Genomic DNA, 21,492 nt, shown 5'->3' on the forward strand with positions numbered 1-21,492 from the left:
GAAATGACGAATTAAATAGGTTAGCCACTCACAAGCTGGCCTTAAGCAAAAATACTGGAAAAACAGAAAATAGCAGGCATCTGCCAGAAATAAATTAGGTCTTGGGAATGATCTTGTATCTGAACTAGGATCCCCATACCCTTTCTGGTACTCTGAATTTATTTTAAAGGCATTTCTAGATACCTTCTCTTTTAGGCAAGGGCCTGTCCTGTAGCAAATGGAGTTACCTCCAAGACTGTTGTATCTCTGTTACTCCTGAAGCCTCAGAAATTTTAGTCATTATCATTTGATGGCTGAGAAACAACCTGGCTGGCGATAGATGCTGAACTACTTCCTTTTTAAAGTTTTTGTTCTTTTAATTTACCTCAATAAGTCCTGCCCCTCCAAACAATAAGTTAAAAGTATGCTGAGTTAGAATGTTAATGGATTTGGTTCCATTAATCCCTAAACCATAGGAGTGGCAAAGTGGATGAGAGAGAAACAATTTTATTTTTGGCCTTTTTATTATTATTCTAGCATTTTAGGGCTTCCACTCTTTTATTTTTAGATGGTTAACTCATTGATGATACCTATTTGCCATATAGCTGATCCCAACTGATGAAAACCATTCTAAAACATCAATAATTAATTCACTTAAAGACGATGGTCCCTCTGTCCCTAAGACAGATCCTATCAAGAGAGGGAAAAGTCTCTTTTCTGGAAACAAATTGACAGCAAAAAGATGAAAAATTAGTCTCTGTCAAGCTGGACAGGAGGTAGTTAACAGGTTTGTAAAACCAAACCTGAAACCTACCTTCACTGCCCTTCAACAAGGAGAAACTATTCCCTCTCTTTCACCCCTTGTAACACAATTCTACTTTTTAAAAGGGCATCTTCCCTAATTACCACCTCCAATAAATATCCATTCTAAATTATTCTCCACCCAATTACTAAAGTTTTTTACAAGCTCGGTGGGGGAAGATTTTCCCTGAGACAAACAATGAACAGAGTGAGGATTTTGGAAAGACAGAAAAAGCTACAAGGCAAAGTGGTCACAGCATAAGAACTGAAAATAGCCGGGCACGGTGGCTCATGCCTATAATCCCAGCACTTTGGGAGGCCAAGGTGGGCGGATCATGAGGTCAGGAGATCAAGACCATCCTGGCTAACATGATGAAACCCGTCTCTACTAAAAATACAAAAAAGTAGCCGGGTGTGGTGGCAGGTGCCTGTAGTCCCAGCTACTCGGGAGGCTGAGGCAGGAGAATGGCATGAACCCGGGAGGCGGAGCTTGCAGTGAGCTGAGATTGTGCCATTGCACTACAGCCTGGGCGACAGAGCAAGACTCCACCTCAAAAAAAAAAAAAAAAAAAAAAGAACTGAAAAATTCTGCCACCTGTGATTTAGTCATGAAGCGGGTGAAACATAGTCAAGTTGGTATGAGGAAAAGGAAATATTAATATTTGTGATGAGACTGGGACTTATTGAGAATCTTGGTTGTCTAGGAAATGATCAGTTATTAAGAAAAAAAGAGAGTCAGTTGCATTACGCACAGACTTGTGCTCAGAAAAGGGGTACAAGGCAGCCTTATATTCCAGGTAAGATGGTGGGATTGGGGATGCACTGGAATCATCAATTAAATCAGAATCCTTTACTCCTCCTTTCCAATCCTCCTGGAGAGGTGGTGCCAACGTCTGGCCTCTGTATAGTACACCAAGGGAAAAGAACAGCAGACACGAGGAGAGCAAGAGCAGCTTCCCAGCCCATGGTTTCCCCAGATCCTTAGCACTCCCTACCCTAAGGTTAGAGGTCTGGATTTCTGCTAATCCAATCCCAGCCTTACTTAGTGCCCTATGGTCATTCTCCCTGGTCCACCCTCACTATATCCCCCTGCCACCCACCCTGAAGAACACAAAGCTTTTTAGTTCTCTGCCACAACGTAATTTTAAAAATGTGGTTTCTTTGTTTAAACAGTTACTAAGTTGGTTCATCTTTCAGTAACAGACCTCCCCTCCCCCAGCTCCCCACTCAGTCTTGTATGATCACATCATCATCATCATCATCATCTTCCTCCTCCTCCTCCTCTTCCTCATCATCTTCTGGCAGTTCTTCCTCCTCCTCTTCCTCTTCTTCATCTAGACAAACTACCACCTCAGCTGGCTGAGGTAATCGAGAGTCAAACCAATCCAGCACCTGCTGGGTGCTAAGCCTTGATGCCTGACTCAATTGAGGAATATCAGTTTCCCGTAGCTGTTGGTGGGCTGCCCAGTACCTCTCCAAGGGTTGTATATCCGGTGGGGGTGGAGGGATCGGCAGAGGTGGTGTCTCAGCCCTTTCGTTCAAGGAGCGGGTTGATGGTGGCGGTGTAGGAATTGCTGGGTCTTGGAAACTAGGGGCACCAGGTACTGCGTTGTCCCGAAACCACTTTAGTTGCCCATGCTTCAAGGCATAGCGTGTGTCACCAAACCACTGAATGATCTCAGGCCGAGGTAAACCAGTGATCTGTTCTAACTTTTGGTAATCCTCACGCCGTGCCCACTGGCACTGTAAAAAAAAGGATTTAAGGATAGCCAGCTGCTCTTTGGTTTTGCGCTTGGTCTTTCGCTGGCGTTGCATATCTGGGGAAAGGTATTCTGTGGGGCCAACTCTACCTGGTATTGAGTTATGCCGTAGCCCTTGGGGCCAGGCTGGTTCCAGATGTGGGGGTAATGCCTGTTCACTGGGTGACACTGACTGTGGGACACAGCCTAGTGGCTGGAGGGGTTTAGAGGCGGCAGTAGCTCCATTAGCCAGTACCTGGAAAGAAGAAGAGGTAGAGGAAGAAGAGGGAGTAACACTAGATGCTGACTCCTCCTTACAACTACTGGCAATTAATGCAATTGGTGGGGGTTTATCCCGAGCTTGTGGCTGGGGGACGGTTGTGGAGTGGTTCCAGGAAGCAGTACCTATGCCATGTGACTGGCTGGGACCCCTGCCTGCCTGCTCCTTTGAGAGGCCACTGCTTTGAAGATGTTGCCAAAAATCTGATTGGTGGGGGAATGCCCCACTGCCAGGTGTCATCAGGGACTCCTTTAATTTCTGGTGACTCTGTGGCAGTGGTGGCATCTGAGAGGACTCCTCAGGCTCTACCTTCAATCCTTTCGTCTGGGTGGGCTTGCTAAGAGTTGGAGGACCTATTCCAATACCAACTTGTTCTGGAGCTGGCATTGGAGGAGGAGGCACCTCCTCTGGGGGCCGCCCCGCATGATGAGTAAAAGAGAGAAGGGATTTGAAATGGAGTTGGTCCCGACGGTAGACTACTCGGGCTCGAGTCTCTTCTATTTCTTCAGATGACCAGCTAATACCACAGCGGAGGCGCTGGGCCATAAACCAAGTCTTGACTTTCTCCATCTGCAACCCATAACGTAGGCAGAGAAGGGCAATGTCTGCTAGGCTGGGATAGGGAAAGTAGCTGAAGGTTTTTAGCAGGTGTTCATTGCTGTCTAGCTCACTGGTCTGGGCTGCTTGGGTCCACACAAGCTGTAGCTCCTCAGAGATTGGAGGGAGGCAGATGAGCCCCGCTGGTGAACTACTGAGACCGCTGGCCTCTTTATTAGGAGGCATGGTGCTTTCTGATTTGTGCCCTTCAGAGATAGCTGTAATAAGAAGACAAACAGCTCAATCACTGGGTCTCCTCTTCTGACACACTGCTCAATTTCTACCAAACTAACTGCTGGACACCAAAACAATTTAATTTCTATTTGTATCATGTTGTATTGCTTTTTAAGTGCTTCAACAATTTCTTATTTAATTTTCATAAACTTAAGTCATCAGACCCTGCTTTAATTCCCATTTTCTGTGGACTAAAGTCCATAGACGTTAAATTACCCAAAGCCACATGACTGGTGAGTGTTGTTCCAAGAAAAAAATCTGTCTTTAAAGCCAGCCATGGTGGCTCATGCCTGTAATCCCAGCACTTCGGGAGGCCGAGGTGGGAGGATTGCTTGAGCCCAGAGCTTTGATACCAGCCTGGGCAACACAGTGAGACTACAAAAAATTTAAAAATCAGCTGGGCATGGTGGTTCGTGCCTGTCGTCCCAACTACTTGGGAGGCTGAGGCAGGAGGACTGCTTGAGCCTGAGAGGTTGAGGCTGCAGTGAGCTATGATTGCACCACTGCACTCCAGCCTGGGTGATAGAGTGAGACCCTATCAAAAAAAAAAAAAATCTGTCTTTAGAAGTTAAGAAGGAAAACTGATCCTGATATAGCTTTTTTTAGTGTGTATGTGTGTGTCTGTGTGTGTGTGCGTGTGTTTTGAGATGGAGTCTCACTCTCTCGCCCAGGCTGGAGTGCAGTGGCACGATCTTGGCTCACTGCAACCTCCACCTCCCAGATTCAAGCAATTCTCTACCTCAGCCTCCCGAGTAGCTGGGATTACAGGTGCCCACCACCACGCCCGGCTACTTTTTGTATTTTTAGTAGAGATGGAGTTTCACCGTCTTGGCCAGGCTGGTCTTGAACTCCTGACCTCGTGATCCACCTGCCTCTGGCCTCCCAAAGCTGGAATTACAGGCATGAGTCACCACACCCAGCTGGTGGGTTTTTTTTTTTTTTTAAAGAGATAATATTGCTCTGTCACCCAGGCCACCCAGGCTGGAGTGCAGTGGCACCATCATAGCTCTGATACAGCCTTTATCTTTCCTATTCAAACCCACTTCTAGAAGCTATCCACCAACTCTCACCTTCTAAATTCATGGAACAAGAATCACATAGTGAAGACTCAACCACAGAAACAAGAGGAGCAATAATTTCAACTGGTTTGTGTGTGTGTGCATTTTTGTTTTTGTTTTTTCAAGAGACAGGGTCTCACTCTGTTGCCTAGGCTGGAGTGCAGTGGCATGATCATGGCTCATTGCAGCTTTGAACTCTTAGGCTCAAGCAATCCTCCCACCTCAGCCTCCTAAGTAGCTAGGACTACAGGTACATGCAGCCATATCCGGCTAATTTTAAAATTTTTTGTAGACAGGGTCTCACTATGTTGCCTAGGCTGGTCTCAAACTCCTAGCCTCAAGTGATCCTCCCACCTCAGCCTCCCAAACTGCTGAGATTACTGGAGTGAGCCACTGTACCCGGCCCTCAGAATTGTTTGTTTGTTTTTGAGCAGGATCTTGCTCTGTTGCCTAGACTGGAGTGCAGTGGCATGATCTCAGCTTACTGCAGCCTCCGCCTCCTGGGTTCAAGTGATTCTTGTGCCTCAGCCTCCTGAGTAGCTGGGACTACAGGCGTGTGCCACCATGCCCTGCTACATTTTGTATTTTTAGTAGAGACAAGGTTTTACCATGTTAACCAGGCTGGTCCCTAACTCCTGACCTCAAGCGATCCACCGGCCTCGGCCTCCCAAAGTGCTGGGATTACAGGCGTGAGCCACGGCGCCTGGCCAGAATTGTTAATAACTATTTTTTTTTTTTTTGAGACAGAGTCTTTCTGTCACCCAGGCTGGAGTGCAGTGGCGTGATCTTGGCTCACTGCAACCTCCACCTCCCGGGTTCAAGTGATTCTCCTGCCTCAGCCTCCCGAGTAGCTGGAATTACAAGCGTGCACCATGATGCCCAGCTAATTTTTGTACTTTTAGTAGAGACGAAGTTTCACTATTGTTATAAATAAAGTTTCGGTGCCACAAAAGAAATAGCAATCGAATATAAAATTTTCTTTTTTTTTTCTTCTCAGTAGGGCAATTTACTTCTATAGAAGGGTGCGCCCTCATAGATGGAGCAGTGGTGAGCACACACCTGGACAAAAGAGGGGAAGAAGTTCTTATTCCTGACACAGGTGGCCCCTGCCGCTGTCATTCCCATATTGGCTAGGGTTAGCCCGCACAGGCTAAACTAATTCCGATTGGCTAATTTAAAGAGAGTGACCGGGTGAGTGGTTTGGTGGGGAAAATGGTTATGGCAGAGCAGGAAATCGGAATGAGTCAGGGTGGAGAATGAGTCAGGGCAGAGCAGGTAATCGGAATGAGTCAGGGTGGAGCAGGTGATTGAAAAAGGTTGCTTTACAAGGAAGTTAAGTTTAAAAGTAGAAGGCAAAGAATTGAACATACTGACATATTGATTCTTTGAAGAGAAATTTAGAACTCATATCTAATGCTATGTTGGCCAGGCTGGTCTCGAACTCCTGACCTCAGGTGATCCACCTGCCTTGGCCTCCCAAAGTGCTGGGATTACAGGCGTGAGCCACCGCGCCCGGCCACTATTTTTTTTTAGAGACAAGTTCTCGTTATGTTGCCCAGGCTGGCGTGCTATGCATAGGTGCAATCATAATGCACTACAGCCTCGAATTCCTGGGATCAAGTGACCCTCCTGCCTCAACCTCCTGAGTAGTTAGAATTACAGGTGCACAACATTGTTCCTGGCTTGTTACTAACTCTTTGGCTGCTAACAATTTATATTTAGAATGTGGATCAACAGATTGGGAACACAACTGATGAATATCTGGAAGGTAGGACAGCACTGTCCTCTGCCCAGCCCCCTTTTTTCTTTCCCTTCTTGGTGGTGGAGTGTTGGGGGAAGGCGACTGACAGTACCTTTAAGCCCTAAGCCCAAACCTGATAGCTTTATTTTTTCCATCTCTTGGTTGGATGAGAGATATGGGTCAGAGATTGGGGATAAATGAGGCTCACTCCCCTAACCCTTTAGGTCATGTGAAAATAGAGAGGGGAATGTTTCCTCCTCCAAGTCAGCCTTGGAACAAAGGTTATCCCCTCCCCCAGCCTTTGTCTCTTCCAACAGCTCAGCTTCTCCCCAGGGAGCCCAGAAAGCTCCCTCAGTCACTAACAGCCCCCTCCACACAGGGCAGAAGGTCTCCTGAGCTTATCTTTTCAGCCCAGCTTTCTCCTCAGGACCAGGTGGACAGGCTCATTATAAATTGTAACCAGCTCCTGCAAGCTACCCAGCAGCACCACTGCTCCCAGGATTATGGGTATGGGGACTGCAGGAATAGCCTTTGACTGTGCTGCTTTCCTGAAATGACTGCTCAAGTTATTTCCCAGAATATTCTGTTGACAATTTTTAACTCAGCTCCCTGTGTGGGCACTAGAGACCCTTTAACACATCCATCACCCTTTACTCTTAGGGGAATCCCATCTGTTTTTATTTTGTTTTATTTTATTTGGAGACGGAGTCTTGCTCTGTCGCCAGGCTGGAGTGCAGTGGCGCGATCTTGGCTCACTGCAACCTCCGCCTCCTGGGTTCAAGTGATTCCCTTGCCTCAGCCTCCTGAGTAGCTAGGACTACAGGCGCACGCCACCACACCTGGCTAATTTTTTGTATTTTAGTAGAGACAGGGTTTCACCATGTTGGCCAGGATGGTCTTGATCTCCTGACCTCGTCATCTGCCTGCCTCAGCCTCCCAAAGTGCTGGGATTTCAGGCGTGAAACACCGGGCCCAGCCTTCTATCTGTGTTTTTAAGTATTACTCCTGATCTGCTAAGGACAGGACAGGATTCCTATGTAAATGCTACACGATGAATTGCAAAAATAAACCTCAAGTCCATACATTTAGAGCAATGTGATCGCAGGGATTTTACACCATGATTTTTAAAATTCAGAAGCATTTTAATACGTGTCATCATTTCCTTTTAACAAGCAAATCTAACTAACTGAGGCCACGCAGACGCTGAAAGCAATACTGCTTGAAGAGCCCCTTAAGAGGGTCAATGGAGGCAGCATGGCATGATGGGTAGAAATATGAATTCTTCAATAAGGCCAACCTCTGAGTTTGAATCCCAGTTCTGCCACTTATCAGCTATGTGATCTCAGGCAAGTTACTTAACTTACATGAGCCTGGTTTCCTCCTATGTAACAAAGTGAAGACAGTGCAGAGAGTACGTAATAGTACTACGTGCTAGGTGTTATGCATAGGCAGGGCATAGAGCAAATGTTAGGGGATGGATGTCCGGGGTGAGACAAATTAATGCAACTCCACTTCCTAGAATGCTGCTTGTCCTCGGGCAGTTATTTAACTTCTCTAAGCCTTAGTTTCTCATGAGAAAAAAAGCACCTTGGGCCGAGCGCAGTGGCTCATGCCTGTAATGCCAACACCTTGGGAGGCCAAGGTGGGCAGATGGTTTGAGCCCAGGAGTTTGAGACCAGCCTGGGCAACATGGTGAAACTGTCTCTACAAATAATAATAATAATAATAATAATACAAAATATTAGCTGGGCATGGTGGCGCAACTGTAGTCCTAGCTACTCAGGAGGCTGAGGTGGGAGGATTGCTTGAGCCTGGGAGGTGGAGGTTGCAGTGAGTCGAGATTGTGCACTGCACCACAGCCTGGGTGACAGAGAGAGACCCTGTCTCAAAAAGAAAAGAAAAAAGCAAAAAAGCACCTACCCAGCAAGTTTATGACTAAATGAAAAAGTGCACTTGACATTATAACTAGAACAAAGTAAGGGCTCAATAAATAGCAGCTTTTATCATGACTTCAACTTCATGGAGGTGATTTTGATGTGAAGTAATGCTCCTCCTAGACAATGGGGTAACTGGGACAAAGACTGAATCATTTAACATTCACTGTTTTCAATCTATTTTTGCAGAGCCCTAATTCTAGTTAGCGATGAGGAAACCAGTGTATCTGTGATTCTATACTTTTATATTTTGGGGTTTAAATACAATTTCAGAATGTATTTGCCACTTAAAAAAATGTATGAAAACCAGTGCTTTAGAACTGCATCCATAATTTGGATCCTTTGTGATCGGTGTGTCAGTTGCCTATGTGATAGTTCCACCTTTCGCCTTCCAGGTTCATCCAGGACACAGCTGAAATGGCCTGGGAGGCACTGCTTGCATGGCCAGGTGCTAAACTACCATTTACAAATTGTGGCCCACCGAGAACACCACCGAATCCAAGCTGGAGAATACTTTATGACGGCAATGCTTGACATCTACTTAACCTCATTTGTGTCCTATTATATAAAGACACAATAACACTTTAGAGATAAGGAAAATAAAGCATAAGGAACAAAGCAGTCCAGTGTGAGGATGAATACTGCCAGATGGGAATATAAGGCAGGCACATTTATAAGTATTAAAAGCTGTAAGGAAGCATTTTACTTTCGTTTAGGTGGCTTGATGTCCTTCATATTCTCGGCATCAGCTTGATATTTCAGTGTAACATACAGTACTGCAAACAACATATTTGGTGTACTATATGCATTCAGTTTTCACTTACACAAAACACCAGTTATGGAACACTTCCTGAAATAGAATGGTGGCTTAAATCAAGGCACAGCTGTATAGCTGGTACTTCCCTGGAAGAATCTGGCTTTGAACTAAGAGAAAACTACAACCAGAATGGCTCATGAGAATTATAACAGGTAGGGTAGACCCTATAGTAATCAAAATCATAATAAAGACACTAGAGTATCTTGTGTTCTTGTGTGTCCATTTTGGATTGAGTAGAAAAAGAAGGGAATCAAAAGCTGAAGTGAGGAGTCCTAGCGCAGAGGAGGTAGTGGTGGTGGTGGTGGTGAATATCTATTCTGAACAACTTCTAAATTTGTATCCTTATTAAATATGCCAGATATGTCCCATTGCTACTTAAAAATCACTAATAAAAATATATGGAGTCATGGCTGGGTGCAGTGGCTCATGCCCGTATTCCCAGCACTTTGGGAGGCAGGAGGATCACTTGAGCTCAGGAATTCAAGACTAGCCTGGGCAACATAGCGAGACCTCACCTCTACAAATAAATATATAAATTTTAAAAATGGAAAAAAAAATTCTCTCTCTCTCTCTGAGACAGTATAACACCCTTCTTTCCCCTTGGGCTTTCCATATCCCTGGACAGATGGAAGACAAGAATGGACTGTCTTCAACTTCCAGTTTCTGTGTTTACACAGTCCTAGGAAAAAGAGGACTCTAGAACTTTAGGTTTGAACCTAGGCTTATCGTTAAAGTAGGAGACAGTTAAAGTGGGAGGCGAGGCTGGGTGTAATGGCTCACGCCTGTAATCCCAGCACTTTGGGAGGCCGAGGCGGGAGGATCACTTGAGGTCAGGAGTTCGAGACCAGCCTGGCTAACATGGTGAAACCCCGTCCCTACTAAAAATACAAAAATTAGCCGGGCATGGTGGCATGCGCCTGTAGTCCCAGCTACTGGGAAGGCTGAGGCAAGAGAATCGCTTGAATCTGGGGGGCGGACGTTGCAGTGAGCCAAGATCACGCCACTGTACTCCAGCCTGGGGGACAGAGTGAGACTCTGTCTCAAATAAATAAATAAATAAAAGTGGGAGATGAGATATGATCCTTTAGAATTCCCTAAATCTTTATTTAGAGACAATCTGAAGTACTCCTGAAATGTGTTTGGGGATACAGTTTTAAGGGCCTTAAAGACTTATAGTGATATTCAGCTTATATGCTTCTTAACTTTTTAGTTCATGAACCTCTTTGAGAATCAGACAAAAGTTACAGACCCTCAGAAAGTTATGACTAACCTTCCCAAAATAAACATTCACACTTACACAATAAACTCAGGGGCTTTAGTTACTGCCAAGAAGCCAGGTTAAGGCTTACTGCCTCATATCCTTCCAACTTAACAAAGGCAATAGTGATAGTCACTTAAAGATGAACAGTTTGATGTGAATGAACGTAAAGAGTTGATGGAATACTCAAGAATTCAAGTGCGTCTAGAAGGGCCAAAGTATTTGTGGTATTAGTTGGAAAGAGTGGAAGGGAGGGATGCTCAACTGGGCCAGGAGCCTGGCTTAACTGAGCCACTGGATTACATGACCAATACCCACAGTACACTGGAAACTAAAGGCTAGTAGGCTGCTGCTAGTGCGCCAAAATCATCTGCTTCATTCAGTTGTCCTGTGTCCTGGGGCCAGTTTTGTGTGATTACAAACCTGCTTATGTCCATATTTTTCAGTGTCTATATAATAATGTAATTAAACCTCATGTTAAACCTATGAAAAATCACTGCATTAAAAATTGTTTCTTCAGGAATACTGATTTTTAAAAAATTGCTCCTATGAAAACTAAGTCAAATGTTTTGGAGAGACATAACGCAAAGAAGAGTATGCATTTTAAAAATTGTTGAGTTGGGAGTGAGCAAGACAACTGTAAAAGATTGAGCGGTGGGACTTAATCTCAAAAGTACTCTGCACTCAGAAGTGTCTAAATTCATACTTCACTTTAAATAAAGCAAAACGGGAAACCAAAGATGATGAAAGTGCCTGAGTGGCTCTCAGACTGCACACTAGAATTACCTGGGAAGCTTAAAAACCAGGCCACCCTCCTCCCCATTCAGGTTCAATAGTCTGTACTGGGGTCCAGGCATCCACAGTTTTTAAAAGTTCTCAGGGTACAGCCAGGTTTGAGACTCCCTGTGTAGTTAATACTGGAAAGAGAATTGGGAACTCTGAACAGCAGTCTTAGACACAAAAACAGTCTCACCACTACATCAAAAGATTGGTGAAATGGATATACTTTTAATTATAATGTTTAAGATATGTATGCATTATCTTTAAAATTCCCAATCTGGCTTTTTCAATTACTACCAACTAACCGAATCATGTAATATAAAAGGGCTTCAAGTGTATGATGGGAAGGAGGTTCACATGACAAAAAAAAAAAAAAAAAAAATCTCCTGATAGGGGCCCACATTACCAAACAGGTCTCAGCTTGAGTCTTCTTTCAGTTTAGGAGTCTCAGAATAGGACGCAACACTAGGAACCCCAGAGGACTCGGGTTCTCAGTTTCCTGGTTGGTTCTCTTAGTATGTATGGCTGGGTACGGGAGTCAGAGGGGCAGTTTCTTCTAAACCTTTCATTCCCAAAGGCCACTGATCCCCAGAAGCAAGGCCAGGTTCTGCACGTGTGTTGAGGTCGCCAGGAGGTAGCCGTGGGGGTTGGGGGTTTGTGTGGCGGGGGGGCCTGGGAAGGAAATGTTTCTCCTATCCTCCATTTCACAGGCAGTCCAGAAGGCTCCGAACTGGGTCAGGGAACAAAAAGTTATTGCACTTGGGACGATGAGCCCCATGAGGCAGGCGAATCTCAATCCTACTCTCGCCAAGGGCGCCCCAACCCAACCTTCTTGCCCTCCCCTACACAGACACTCACCCTCCCCTAGTTACAACAGGGGAGGGAACCGAAAAGTCCAGAGGAGAAAAAAGAGAGAACCGGGCCACTTCGAACCTAGAATTATCCCCCCACCAGCGCGGGGATGGGGCTCCAGAGGTGGGAGACCGTACACGAGCTGGGAGGGGAAGTCCAAGGGGCTGGGGATCACTCACCGCAGTCCAGCCCGGGCGGCGGCTCCCAGCCTCGCACCATGGGCCGGGGGGAAGTGGGGGAGAGGGCAGGGGGCCTCCGAGTGGGAGTGGGGTTGCTGCCCGGTGCGGCCGCTCCGAGCCCACCCCAGCGATGGCCGAAACCGGGACTGCCCCCCCCACCGTCCCCGGGAGCGCGCCGGTCTACCCAGCCCTGCTCGAGCAAGTTGGAGGCGGGGCGGATGGGTGGGGTGGGCGTCCAGAGGCGGTGCCAAGGTGGCCCGAGTCCTGATTGGTAGGCGCAGGCGGGCGGGCACGGGCGAAGCGCACCGGGCTGGCCATTGGCTGCGTGGGTCTCGGCTGAAGTCAGGTATTGGCTGCGTGGGCCTCAGCTGGGGTCATCTATTGGATGCGTGGGGCAGGGAAGATGTCCCCTGGGGCCAAGCTGCAGTGCATGGTACCTCCCCCTACCGTCGACCTATCGGCGCCGGACCTTTGGAGTACACCGGGCCAGGATCCTTCCGAAATTCCCCAAGGAGGGATACTGCACTTTGCTGAACTGTCTGGACCGCCAACAACTCCCAATTTGTTTCCTTCTGAAGGAAGCCCTCCAGGAAGACCTTTTCAGTGCCCCCTCCCGAGCCATACAAACGAGCTGCGCCTTTCCCAGCCGAGAGCCCAACCGCCACCAGCAGCGTCAGCTGTAACAAAGCGCCTACAGCAACCGGGAACTTGTTCTCGAGATGGATCAGATGTCTTGCCACCCGGAAAGACGAGGACCTTAGGAGCCTGCGGGCGACTTAGGCCGTTTCCCGGGTCAAACTAGCACCAGACAGATGTTCCCAAAGACGAAGTGCTGGAGCAGTCACCTCATTGGGACCTACCAGACCCTCAGGCTCCCCTCCCTGCCCTAGAAAAGAGGACGCGGAGCTCTGCATAGTATTTGTTTTTCACTAGCTAGAAAGGGATGAAGACTGAGGTGGGAGAATGACTTGATTTCAAGAGTTCGAGGCCAGTCTGGGCAACATAGCGAGACCTTGTCTCAAAAAAATTTTTTTTAACTTACAAAAAGAAAGGGATGACAATAAAATGGACTTCAACAAAGCAGTATCCCACACAGTATGAAGTTATGGGCCAAAATTTGTATTTTAGGATTCCCCATCTTCTGCGAGACAGAGTAACAAATGTAAGAAGACAGGCTTGCTCAATTCTGTTTGGCAACATAATTTCACAAAGCCTCTGACTCTGACGTCTCTGGAAAGATCCTTTGAAGACAGAACAGGATAGGGCACACAGTCCTCTATGTCTCTTGCCTGAGTCGCTATATTCCTTAAAAGATAAATGGGCTGGGCGCAGTGGCTCATAAACCTAATCCCAACGCTTTGGGAGGCCAAAGAGGGAGGACTGCTTGAGGCTAGGATCCAAGACCAGCAAGAGCAACATAGCGAGTCCCTGTCTCTACAGAAAAATTTAAAAATTAGCTGGACTTGGTGGCATGCACTTGTAGCTACTCAGGAGGCTGAAGCAGGGGGATCATTTGAGCCCAGGAGTTGTAGGCTGTAGTGAGCTATGATTGCACCACTGCACTGCAGCCTAGGCAACAGAGTGACACCCTGCCTCTAAAAATTAATAATAATAATAAAAGATAAATGACCCTAGTCCTTGCCTTTTCCTGCACATAAGATGATGTCTAATGGGGTTAGGGATGTTGCCTCTGTAATCTATAACCAAATGTACTCTTACACCCAAACTTTTATGTGATTCTGCTTTAATGTAACTTGTGAGCAAATTTGAGGTAACTTCTGAGCACATACTGAACCCCCACTACCTGTATGTAAGCTGTAAATTAAAATACCGTCAGAGCAGTCTGAACCTTTCTATTTAAAAAAATTTATTTTTATTTTTATTTTATTTTTTGAGACTGGGTCTCACTCTGTTGTCCAGGCTGGAATGTAGTGGTGCCATCTTGGCTCATGGCAGCCTTGACCTCCCAGGCTGAAGCAATCCTCCTGCCTCAGCCTCCCGAGTAGCTGAGACTACAGGCATGCGCTGCCATGACTAATTTTTGTATTTTTTTGTAGAGATGGGTTTTTGCCATGTTGGCCAGGCTGGCCTCAAACTCCTGGGCTCAAGCTATCCACCTACCTCTGCCTCCAAAGTGCTGAGATTACAGGCATGAGCCACCACGCCTGACTGAACCTTTCTAAAGGGCTGCTTTTGGTCTATAGACCTGAGTCTATGATCCTCAGTAAGTTTTCTGATTAAAAATTTTTTTCTTTTTTCTTTTTCTTTTCTTTTTTTTTTTTTTTTTTGAGACAGAGTCTCACTCTGCCGTCCAGGCTGGAGTGCAGTGGTGCAATCTCGGCTCACTGCAAGCTCCACCTCCCGGGTTCACGCCATTCTCCTGCCTCAGCCTCCCGAGTAGCTGGGACTACAGGCGCCCGCCACCATGCCCGGCTAATTTTTTGTATTTTTAGTAGAGACGGGGTTTCACCGTGTTAGCCAGGATGGTCTTGATCTCCTGACCTCGTGATCCGCCCGCCTCGACCTCCCAATGTGCTGGGATTACAGGCGTGAGCCACTGCGCCCGGCCCACAACTTTTCTTTAGTAAACGTGCCTAAAACTTGGAAACAATCTTTTCTGAAGTGACTTTTCTGTTCTTTGGTCTTTGAAAAAGTCTCTTCTTGCCTACTTAGGTTAATGTAATACCGTATGTATAATATACTTGCCTACTTAGGTAATGTAATACCGTATATATAATATAAAACATTTTCAGACTTTGTCCTGTATTCCCAGACCTCACCACTCCCCCTCCTTACATACCTCCAAGAAGCCATCATAATGTATTCTTTGTTGCTGCATTCTAAGGTACAGAGCTATTTTAAGGTGGCCAGGCATCATATCTCTCCTGCAGAACTGAGCTCTATTTTCTGCTGCTATCCCTGTCTTTGCCCCTGCCTCCTGTCCTCCCTCATTTCACTTAGTAACAATCTCAACTCCTAATAGCCAGTTCCACATCCTTCAAACTAATATCTGGCAAAAAACATCATGGGGTAAACAATGGAAAGACATATATAAATCAGCTTTAATTAGACACTTTTGATCCTTTAGGGTTTGAACCAAGGCTGGTGATATATACAAACCTTTTGATAAATCATGATTATCCACAATGCCTCATTGGTTTGTATGTAATGAAGGGAAAAGTGAAACATTTTAGGCGGCAGCAACAACTCTGTTACCTGTGGAGAGGTTATTCCCTCATAATCCAAACAATTAATGAGACTGCATTGACTGAGAGGAATTCATGCGTGTTTGACTAGAAAGCCAGGTAAGAACCGTCAGTGGGAACAAAACACCTGACCCTGGAGGGTTCAATGAGTCACTCTGGATGTCACTAATCATGGGCTTGGAATTACAAAAGGTGGATGGTCCAGTCACCTTTCTTGTCTCAGAAAGACACTGCCAAGAATCAGGAGTGGGGGGCAGAATCGAAGACAGATTTAGGAATAAGGGGAATCCCAGGAAGGGAAAAGAAACTCTCCTGCCTCAGTTCTAGAGTGCAGGCTGAAGCCTCCTCCTTCTATGTGGGTTTCTCCCTATAGCTTTGGATGGAATGAACTGGGGTGGGGAAGTGAAGGGAAGGGAGATGTCCAGGCTGACAAGGATCCCAACTTTAGCAAGACAATAATCTCCCCCAGCTCTTCCAGGGACCACTGCTAAGGAATGGGGACTCATGTCATCCTCACTGTAGAGATGTTAATACTCCATCTCTAGTGAAAGCTTTCTTTCCCTTTGCATGAGTGAGACATTAGCAGGGCTGTCTGGAGGCACATTTTACTCTATAGCAAGCTTGTTCAACATGTGGCCCAGGACAGCTCAGCTTTGAATGCAGCCCAACACAAATTCATAAACTTTCTTAAAACATTTTGAGTTTTTGTGATTTTGTTGTTGTTATTTTTGTTCATCAGCTATCATTAGTGTTAGTGTATTTTATGCGAGGTCCAAGACAATTCTTCTTCCAACGTGGCCCCAGGGAAGCAAAAAAATTGGACAACCCTATTCTATAGCTAAGGATTCTAAAGTTTCAGAGTCCTTCCCTGCACAGACCTCACCCAAAGCATGGGAGGAGCCCCAGCAATGTGTTAACATGATTGTAGGTTTTTGTAAAGTTTGAAAAAATATACTTAAATGGTAATTGGTTAAGACTGAGTTCTCCTAGATGATGAGTTGACGGGGGCAGCAAACCACCATGGCCCATGTATACCTATGTAACAAACCTGGACGTTCTCCACATGTAGCCCAGAACTTAAAGTAAAATTTAAAAAAAAAGAGAAATTTTTGAATCTTAATTTTTATTCTGCAATTATGGATGTAGAAGTCAGTAGAAAAACCCAGTGTATTAATAATTTCACATTTCTTGACTGCAACCTCAAACTTAATTGAGCTAAAGTTTACTGTATTTTTTCCTCCTCTGGTTGTTTTCACACTTTTAAAGATAGTAACAAAATTATTCTTCTGAGACATTTCCGGTAAGATGGATATCTTTACTATTGGATTGTTTAACAAACAATTAAGCCTAGAAGTTATTTGAGTACATAAAGGTGCTAGAATGATACAATGGAATTTGGGGACTGGGGTCGGGGGAAAGAGTAGGAGGGGAGTAAGGGATAAAAGACTACACATTGGGCTGGGCACAGTGGCTCATGCCTGTAATCCCAGCACTTTGGGAGGCCGAGGTGGGCGGATCATCTGAGGTCAGGAGTTCAAGACCAGCCTGGCCAACATGGTGAAACCGCGTCTCCACTAAAAATACAAAATTAGCTGGGCGTGGTGGCGCATGCCTGTAATCCCAACTACTCGGGAGGCTGAGGCAGGAGAATCGCTTGAACCCAGGAGGCGGAGGTTGCAATGAGTTGAGATGGAGCCATTGCACTACAGCCTGGGCGACAAGAGTGAAACTCCATCTAAAAAAAAAAAAAAAAAAAAGACTACACATTGCTTGCAGTGTACACTGCTTAGGTGATGGGTGCACCAGAATCTCAGAAATCACCACTAAAGAACTTATCCATGTAACCAAACACCACCTGTTCCCCAAAACCTATTGAAATAAAAAAATTTTAAAAGGCAAACAAAAAAAAAAAGAAGAAAAAAATTGAGGTCTTTTTCCTTTATGATTTCCCCTCCATCACGTCTCCTTTTGTCAGGTGGCAGTGGAAAAGACATGGACATTTTGGGATTGGCTATGGGAGTTGGTAATATATATATTTTTTTTCTTGAGACAGGGTCTCGCTCTATCCCCCAGGCCGAAGTGCATTGGTTCGACCATGGCACACTGCAGCCTTGACCTCCCCAGGCTCAGGTGATCCTCCCACTTCAGCCTTCCAAGTAGCTGGGACTACAGGCACACCGCCACACCTGGCTAATTTGTTGTACTTTTTTGTGGCCCAGATTGGTCTCAAACTCCTGAGCTCAAGCAATCTGCCCACCTTGGCCTCCCAAAGTGTTGGGATTACAGGCATGAGCCACTGTGCCGAGCAGGAATACATTTAGTGTGGGTTTAGTAGGTATACTTAAGTGCTTTGCAGTTACTTCTGTGAATAAAGTATCCCCATGTAGTTATAATGTTATGAACTGAACTATATCCCTCCAAAAATTCATGTTAAAGTCTTAACCCCTAGTACTTCAGAATGTAACCGTGTTTGGAGATAAGATCTTTAAAGAGGTAGCTGTGTTAAAATAAGGTCTTTAGGATCTGGGCGCAGTGGCTCACACCTGTAATCCCAGCACTATGGGAGGCCAAGGCGGGAGGATCACTTGAGCCCAGGAGCTTGAGACCAGCCTGAGCAACACAGTGAGACCCCGTCCCCCATCTCTACAGAAAATAAAAAATTAGCCCAGTGTGATGATGTGTGCCTGTAGTCCCAGCCACTTGGGAGACTGAGGTGGGAGGATTGCTTGAGCCCAGGAGACTGAGGCTTCAGTGAAACGTGATCGCACCACTGTTCTCCAGTCTGAGTGACAGAGCGAGACCCCATCTCGAAATAAAATAATAAAATGAGGTCTATAGGGTGGATTCTAATACAGTGTCACTGGTGTCCTTATGAGAGGAAATTTGGACACAGGTGTGTATGTGCACACAGAGGAAAGAGCATGTGAAGGCACAGGGAGAAGATAGCCGTTTAGAAGCCAAGGAGAGACCTCAGAAAAAAGCAACTCTCCCAACACCTTGATCTTGAGCATCTAGCTTTCAGAACTGAGAAAATAAATTTGTTGTTCAAGTCACCCAACCTGTGCTATTTTGCTATGGCAGCCCTAGTAAACTAATACGCATAGCTTCCAGAAATAATGTCACCAATTCAAATAGTATATGACATTAGTTATTACAAATTTGAAACACTACAAGTTTGACAAAAATCTTAAAAATCTGTGACATTATCACTATAAGGTGTGAAGATAAAATTTTTGTAAACTATCAAGAATTTTAAAAATGTGGCCTGGTGCATGGCTCATGTCTGTAATCCCAGCACTTGGGAGACTGAGGCAGGAGGATCGCCTGGGCAACACAGCAAGATCCTGTCTCTCTCTCTCTCAAAAAAAAAAAAAAATTGGGAGGCCAAGGCGGGCAGATCACGAGGTCAGGAGATCAAGACCATCCTGGCTAACACGGTGAAACTCTGTCTCCACTAAAAATACCAAAAAATTAGCCGGGCATGGTGATGGGCGCCTGTAGTCCCAGCTACTCAGGAGGCTGAGGCAGGAGAATGTCGTGAACCTGAGAGGTGGAGCTTGCAGTGAAATGAGATTGCACCACTGCACTCCAGCCTGGGCCACAATGCGAGACTCTGTCTCAAAAAACAAACAAACAAACAAACAAACAAAGAAGGCCAAGGGCAGTGGCTCATTCCTGTAATCCCAGCACTTTGGGAGGCCGAGGCAGGCAGACTGATTGAGTTCAGGAGTTTGAGACCAGCCCGGGCAACATGGCAAAATCCCATCTCCTCAGAAAAAAAAAAAAAAAAAAAAAAATTAGCTGTGGTAGTGCATGCTTGCGGTCCCAGCTACTTGGGAGGCTGAGGTGGGAGACTCACTTGGGCCCAGGAGGTTGAGGCTATAGTGAGCTGTGATTTCGTCACTGCACTCCAGCCTGGGTGACACAGTGAGAATCTGGCTCAAAATAAAATAAAATACATAAAATAAATAAAAAAATTAAAAAATTAAAAAAGGGGGGGGCCGGAATTTTTGAAATATGATTAATCTTTCTGGAAGACTGAATTACTTTTCTCTTTAGGAAAACATAATCATCATATGAAAAGGCTATCAAAGAGCAGGCAGCTTAAAAAACGTAGAGCAATATATAGGTTTGTCGGGTAGACAATTTTTGACAGCTTTTAAAAAAATTATTCGTTGACAGCTTTTCTCATTCTAAAACAAATATTCACTTTCCCCCCCAATCTTGTATTTATTTGTCTTAAAGGGGGCTCCAAAAGTTGCACACTTCAGGCACCCAAAAACCTGGATCTACCCCTGGGACTAACCAAATGGATATGGAGAGTTTCTGTGCCGTCTGGGGAAATCATACTCCAATACCCTGTGCTGTGTCTCCTAAGAAATATCAGAGCTGGAGAGCTGATTAGTAAGAACTGCAGCTATCCGAAATGATTGAGGATTTCGGATAGACTTGGGATAGCAAAAGCTGCACTGAAGGTTAGTGGAGAAAAGAGTTTAGACACACCTAACCCCAAGTTAAAATGTGAGAAGTCTGCAGTGAGGTTGGGGCCACAGAGACCCTGGACAATAAGCCATGGAGAGAACCCACTTACCTCTCCTGGGGTGTCTGCTCCTCATGCTGATTCTGCTCTTCAGCATATCTTGTTTCACTTACAACACTTAGTGAAGAGTAAGTTCTCTGTGCCGACATCACAACTTGGCCATTATGATGTAATGAGGAGGCATCTGTTATTCTCAGGGTAGGGCTTCCCTATTAGGAACATTCTAATTACTTTGAGGGTAATTGGATTGTTTCATTATTCCGGTGATGTAGAAGTCAATCCTGTTAGAACTTAATCTTTTTCAAGGACTCCCTCCTTTTATAATGTATCACTCCATTCTGAATTAGGCAGACGTCTTTGCTTTTCCTTTCCATATTTCTCCTCCGTTGCCTTAGGGGGTTGCCTTTGATAAGGGCTTTGCTCTTTCATCCAGCACTTTCAAGGAGCAGAATGTAGGCCAGGCACAGTGGCTCACACCTGTAATCCCAACCCTTTGGGAGGCCGAGGTGGGCGGATCGCGTGGTCAAGAGATGGAGACCATCCTGGCCAACATGGTGAAACCCCGTCTCTACTAAAAATACAAAAATTAGCTGGGCGTGGTGGCGCACGCCTGTAGTCCCAGCTACTCGGGAGGCTGAGGCAGGGGAATCGCTTGAAGCTGGGAGACAGAGGTTGCAGTGAGCCGAGACTGCGTCACTGCACTCTGGCCTAGCGACAGAGTGAGACTCTGTCTCAAAAAAAAAAAAAAAAAAAAAAAAGCAGCAGCAGCAGCAGAATGTAACTCAGATGGTCTTCTTAAGGAAGGATTTCCCCACCCAAGGAGAAACGCAGGGCTTTTCCCAAGCTCTTCCCTTTAACTGTTGGTTAAAGCAGTTGGTGCTGGGTTCCAGAGAAGAGCTGGGCCCTGGTAAACTTCCCACTACCCAAAATGATGATAGGATCCTGTTGGGAGTGTCTTACATCAGGACTGCCTAAGTCCTCCAAAACTCCTTCGCCTCAGCATTTGCATAGCCAGAGGGGACTCCAGCAGAATGAGAATAGGACTTTTAGGAAATAAGGTAGCTCTCTAACCAGGACCATCTCTAGCTCCCTGAGCTCTAGCTGAAGAAGGGGAGTAAGTAAGGAGGTCTCTCTCACAGTCTCACACAAAGCAGATTGCTCACAAATTGACTGAAGGTAAAGCACCCAGGAAGCAACTGGCTACAAAAGCTGCTCCGGCTGGGCGAGGTGGCTCACGCGTGTAATTCCTCCTCCTTCAGGAGGCCAAGGCGGGCGGATCACTTGGGGCCTGGAGTTCGACACCAGCCTGCCCAACATGGCAAAACCCCGACTATTAAAAAAATACAAAAACTGGGGGCCAGGCGCATGGCTCACGCCTGTAATCTCAGCACTTTGGGAGGCCGAGGCGGGTGGATCATCTGAGGTCAGGAGTTCGAAACCAGCCTGGCCAACATGGTGAAACCCTGTCTCCACTAAAAATACAAAAATTAGCCGGGC

The 21,492-nt window shown here is 45.8% G+C and overlaps 1 protein-coding gene across 2 annotated transcripts; it reads right to left on the minus strand.

The window, feature by feature from the left end:
- Window positions 1-484: 484 nt before the first annotated feature.
- HOMEZ (homeobox and leucine zipper encoding) lies at window positions 485-20,204 on the minus strand. Of its 2 annotated transcripts, none has more exons than XM_003952444.6 (2): window positions 20,047-20,204; window positions 485-3,614 (listed from the first exon to the last, which is right to left on the minus strand). In XM_003952444.6, exons 1-2 carry the CDS (start codon window positions 20,090-20,092, stop codon window positions 2,008-2,010), a joined length of 1,653 nt encoding a protein of 550 aa, XP_003952493.2. In that variant the 5' UTR covers window positions 20,093-20,204; the 3' UTR covers window positions 485-2,007. The 2 variants fall into 2 exon arrangements, with proteins under 2 accessions (XP_003952493.2, XP_001150591.3); XM_001150591.7 differs by lacking the exon at window positions 20,047-20,204 and adding an exon at window positions 12,250-12,510.
- Window positions 20,205-21,492: the final 1,288 nt, after the last annotated feature.

This window comes from Pan troglodytes, chromosome 15 (assembly GCF_028858775.2).
Source record: "Pan troglodytes isolate AG18354 chromosome 15, NHGRI_mPanTro3-v2.0_pri, whole genome shotgun sequence".
In the NCBI taxonomy this organism is placed as follows: Eukaryota; Metazoa; Chordata; class Mammalia; order Primates; family Hominidae; genus Pan; species Pan troglodytes.

What these genes read in the sequence shown, in the direction of transcription:
- HOMEZ (XM_003952444.6), bottom strand. Translation starts at nt 20,092, where the DNA reads ATGCTGAAGAGCAGAATCAGCATGAGGAGCAGACACCCCAGGAGAG. An exon ending in GAGCAGACACCCCAGGAGAG is followed by an intron (nt 3,615 to 20,046) that starts GTAAGTGGGTTC and finishes TTCTTATTACAG; the next exon opens with CTATCTCTGAAGGGCACAAA.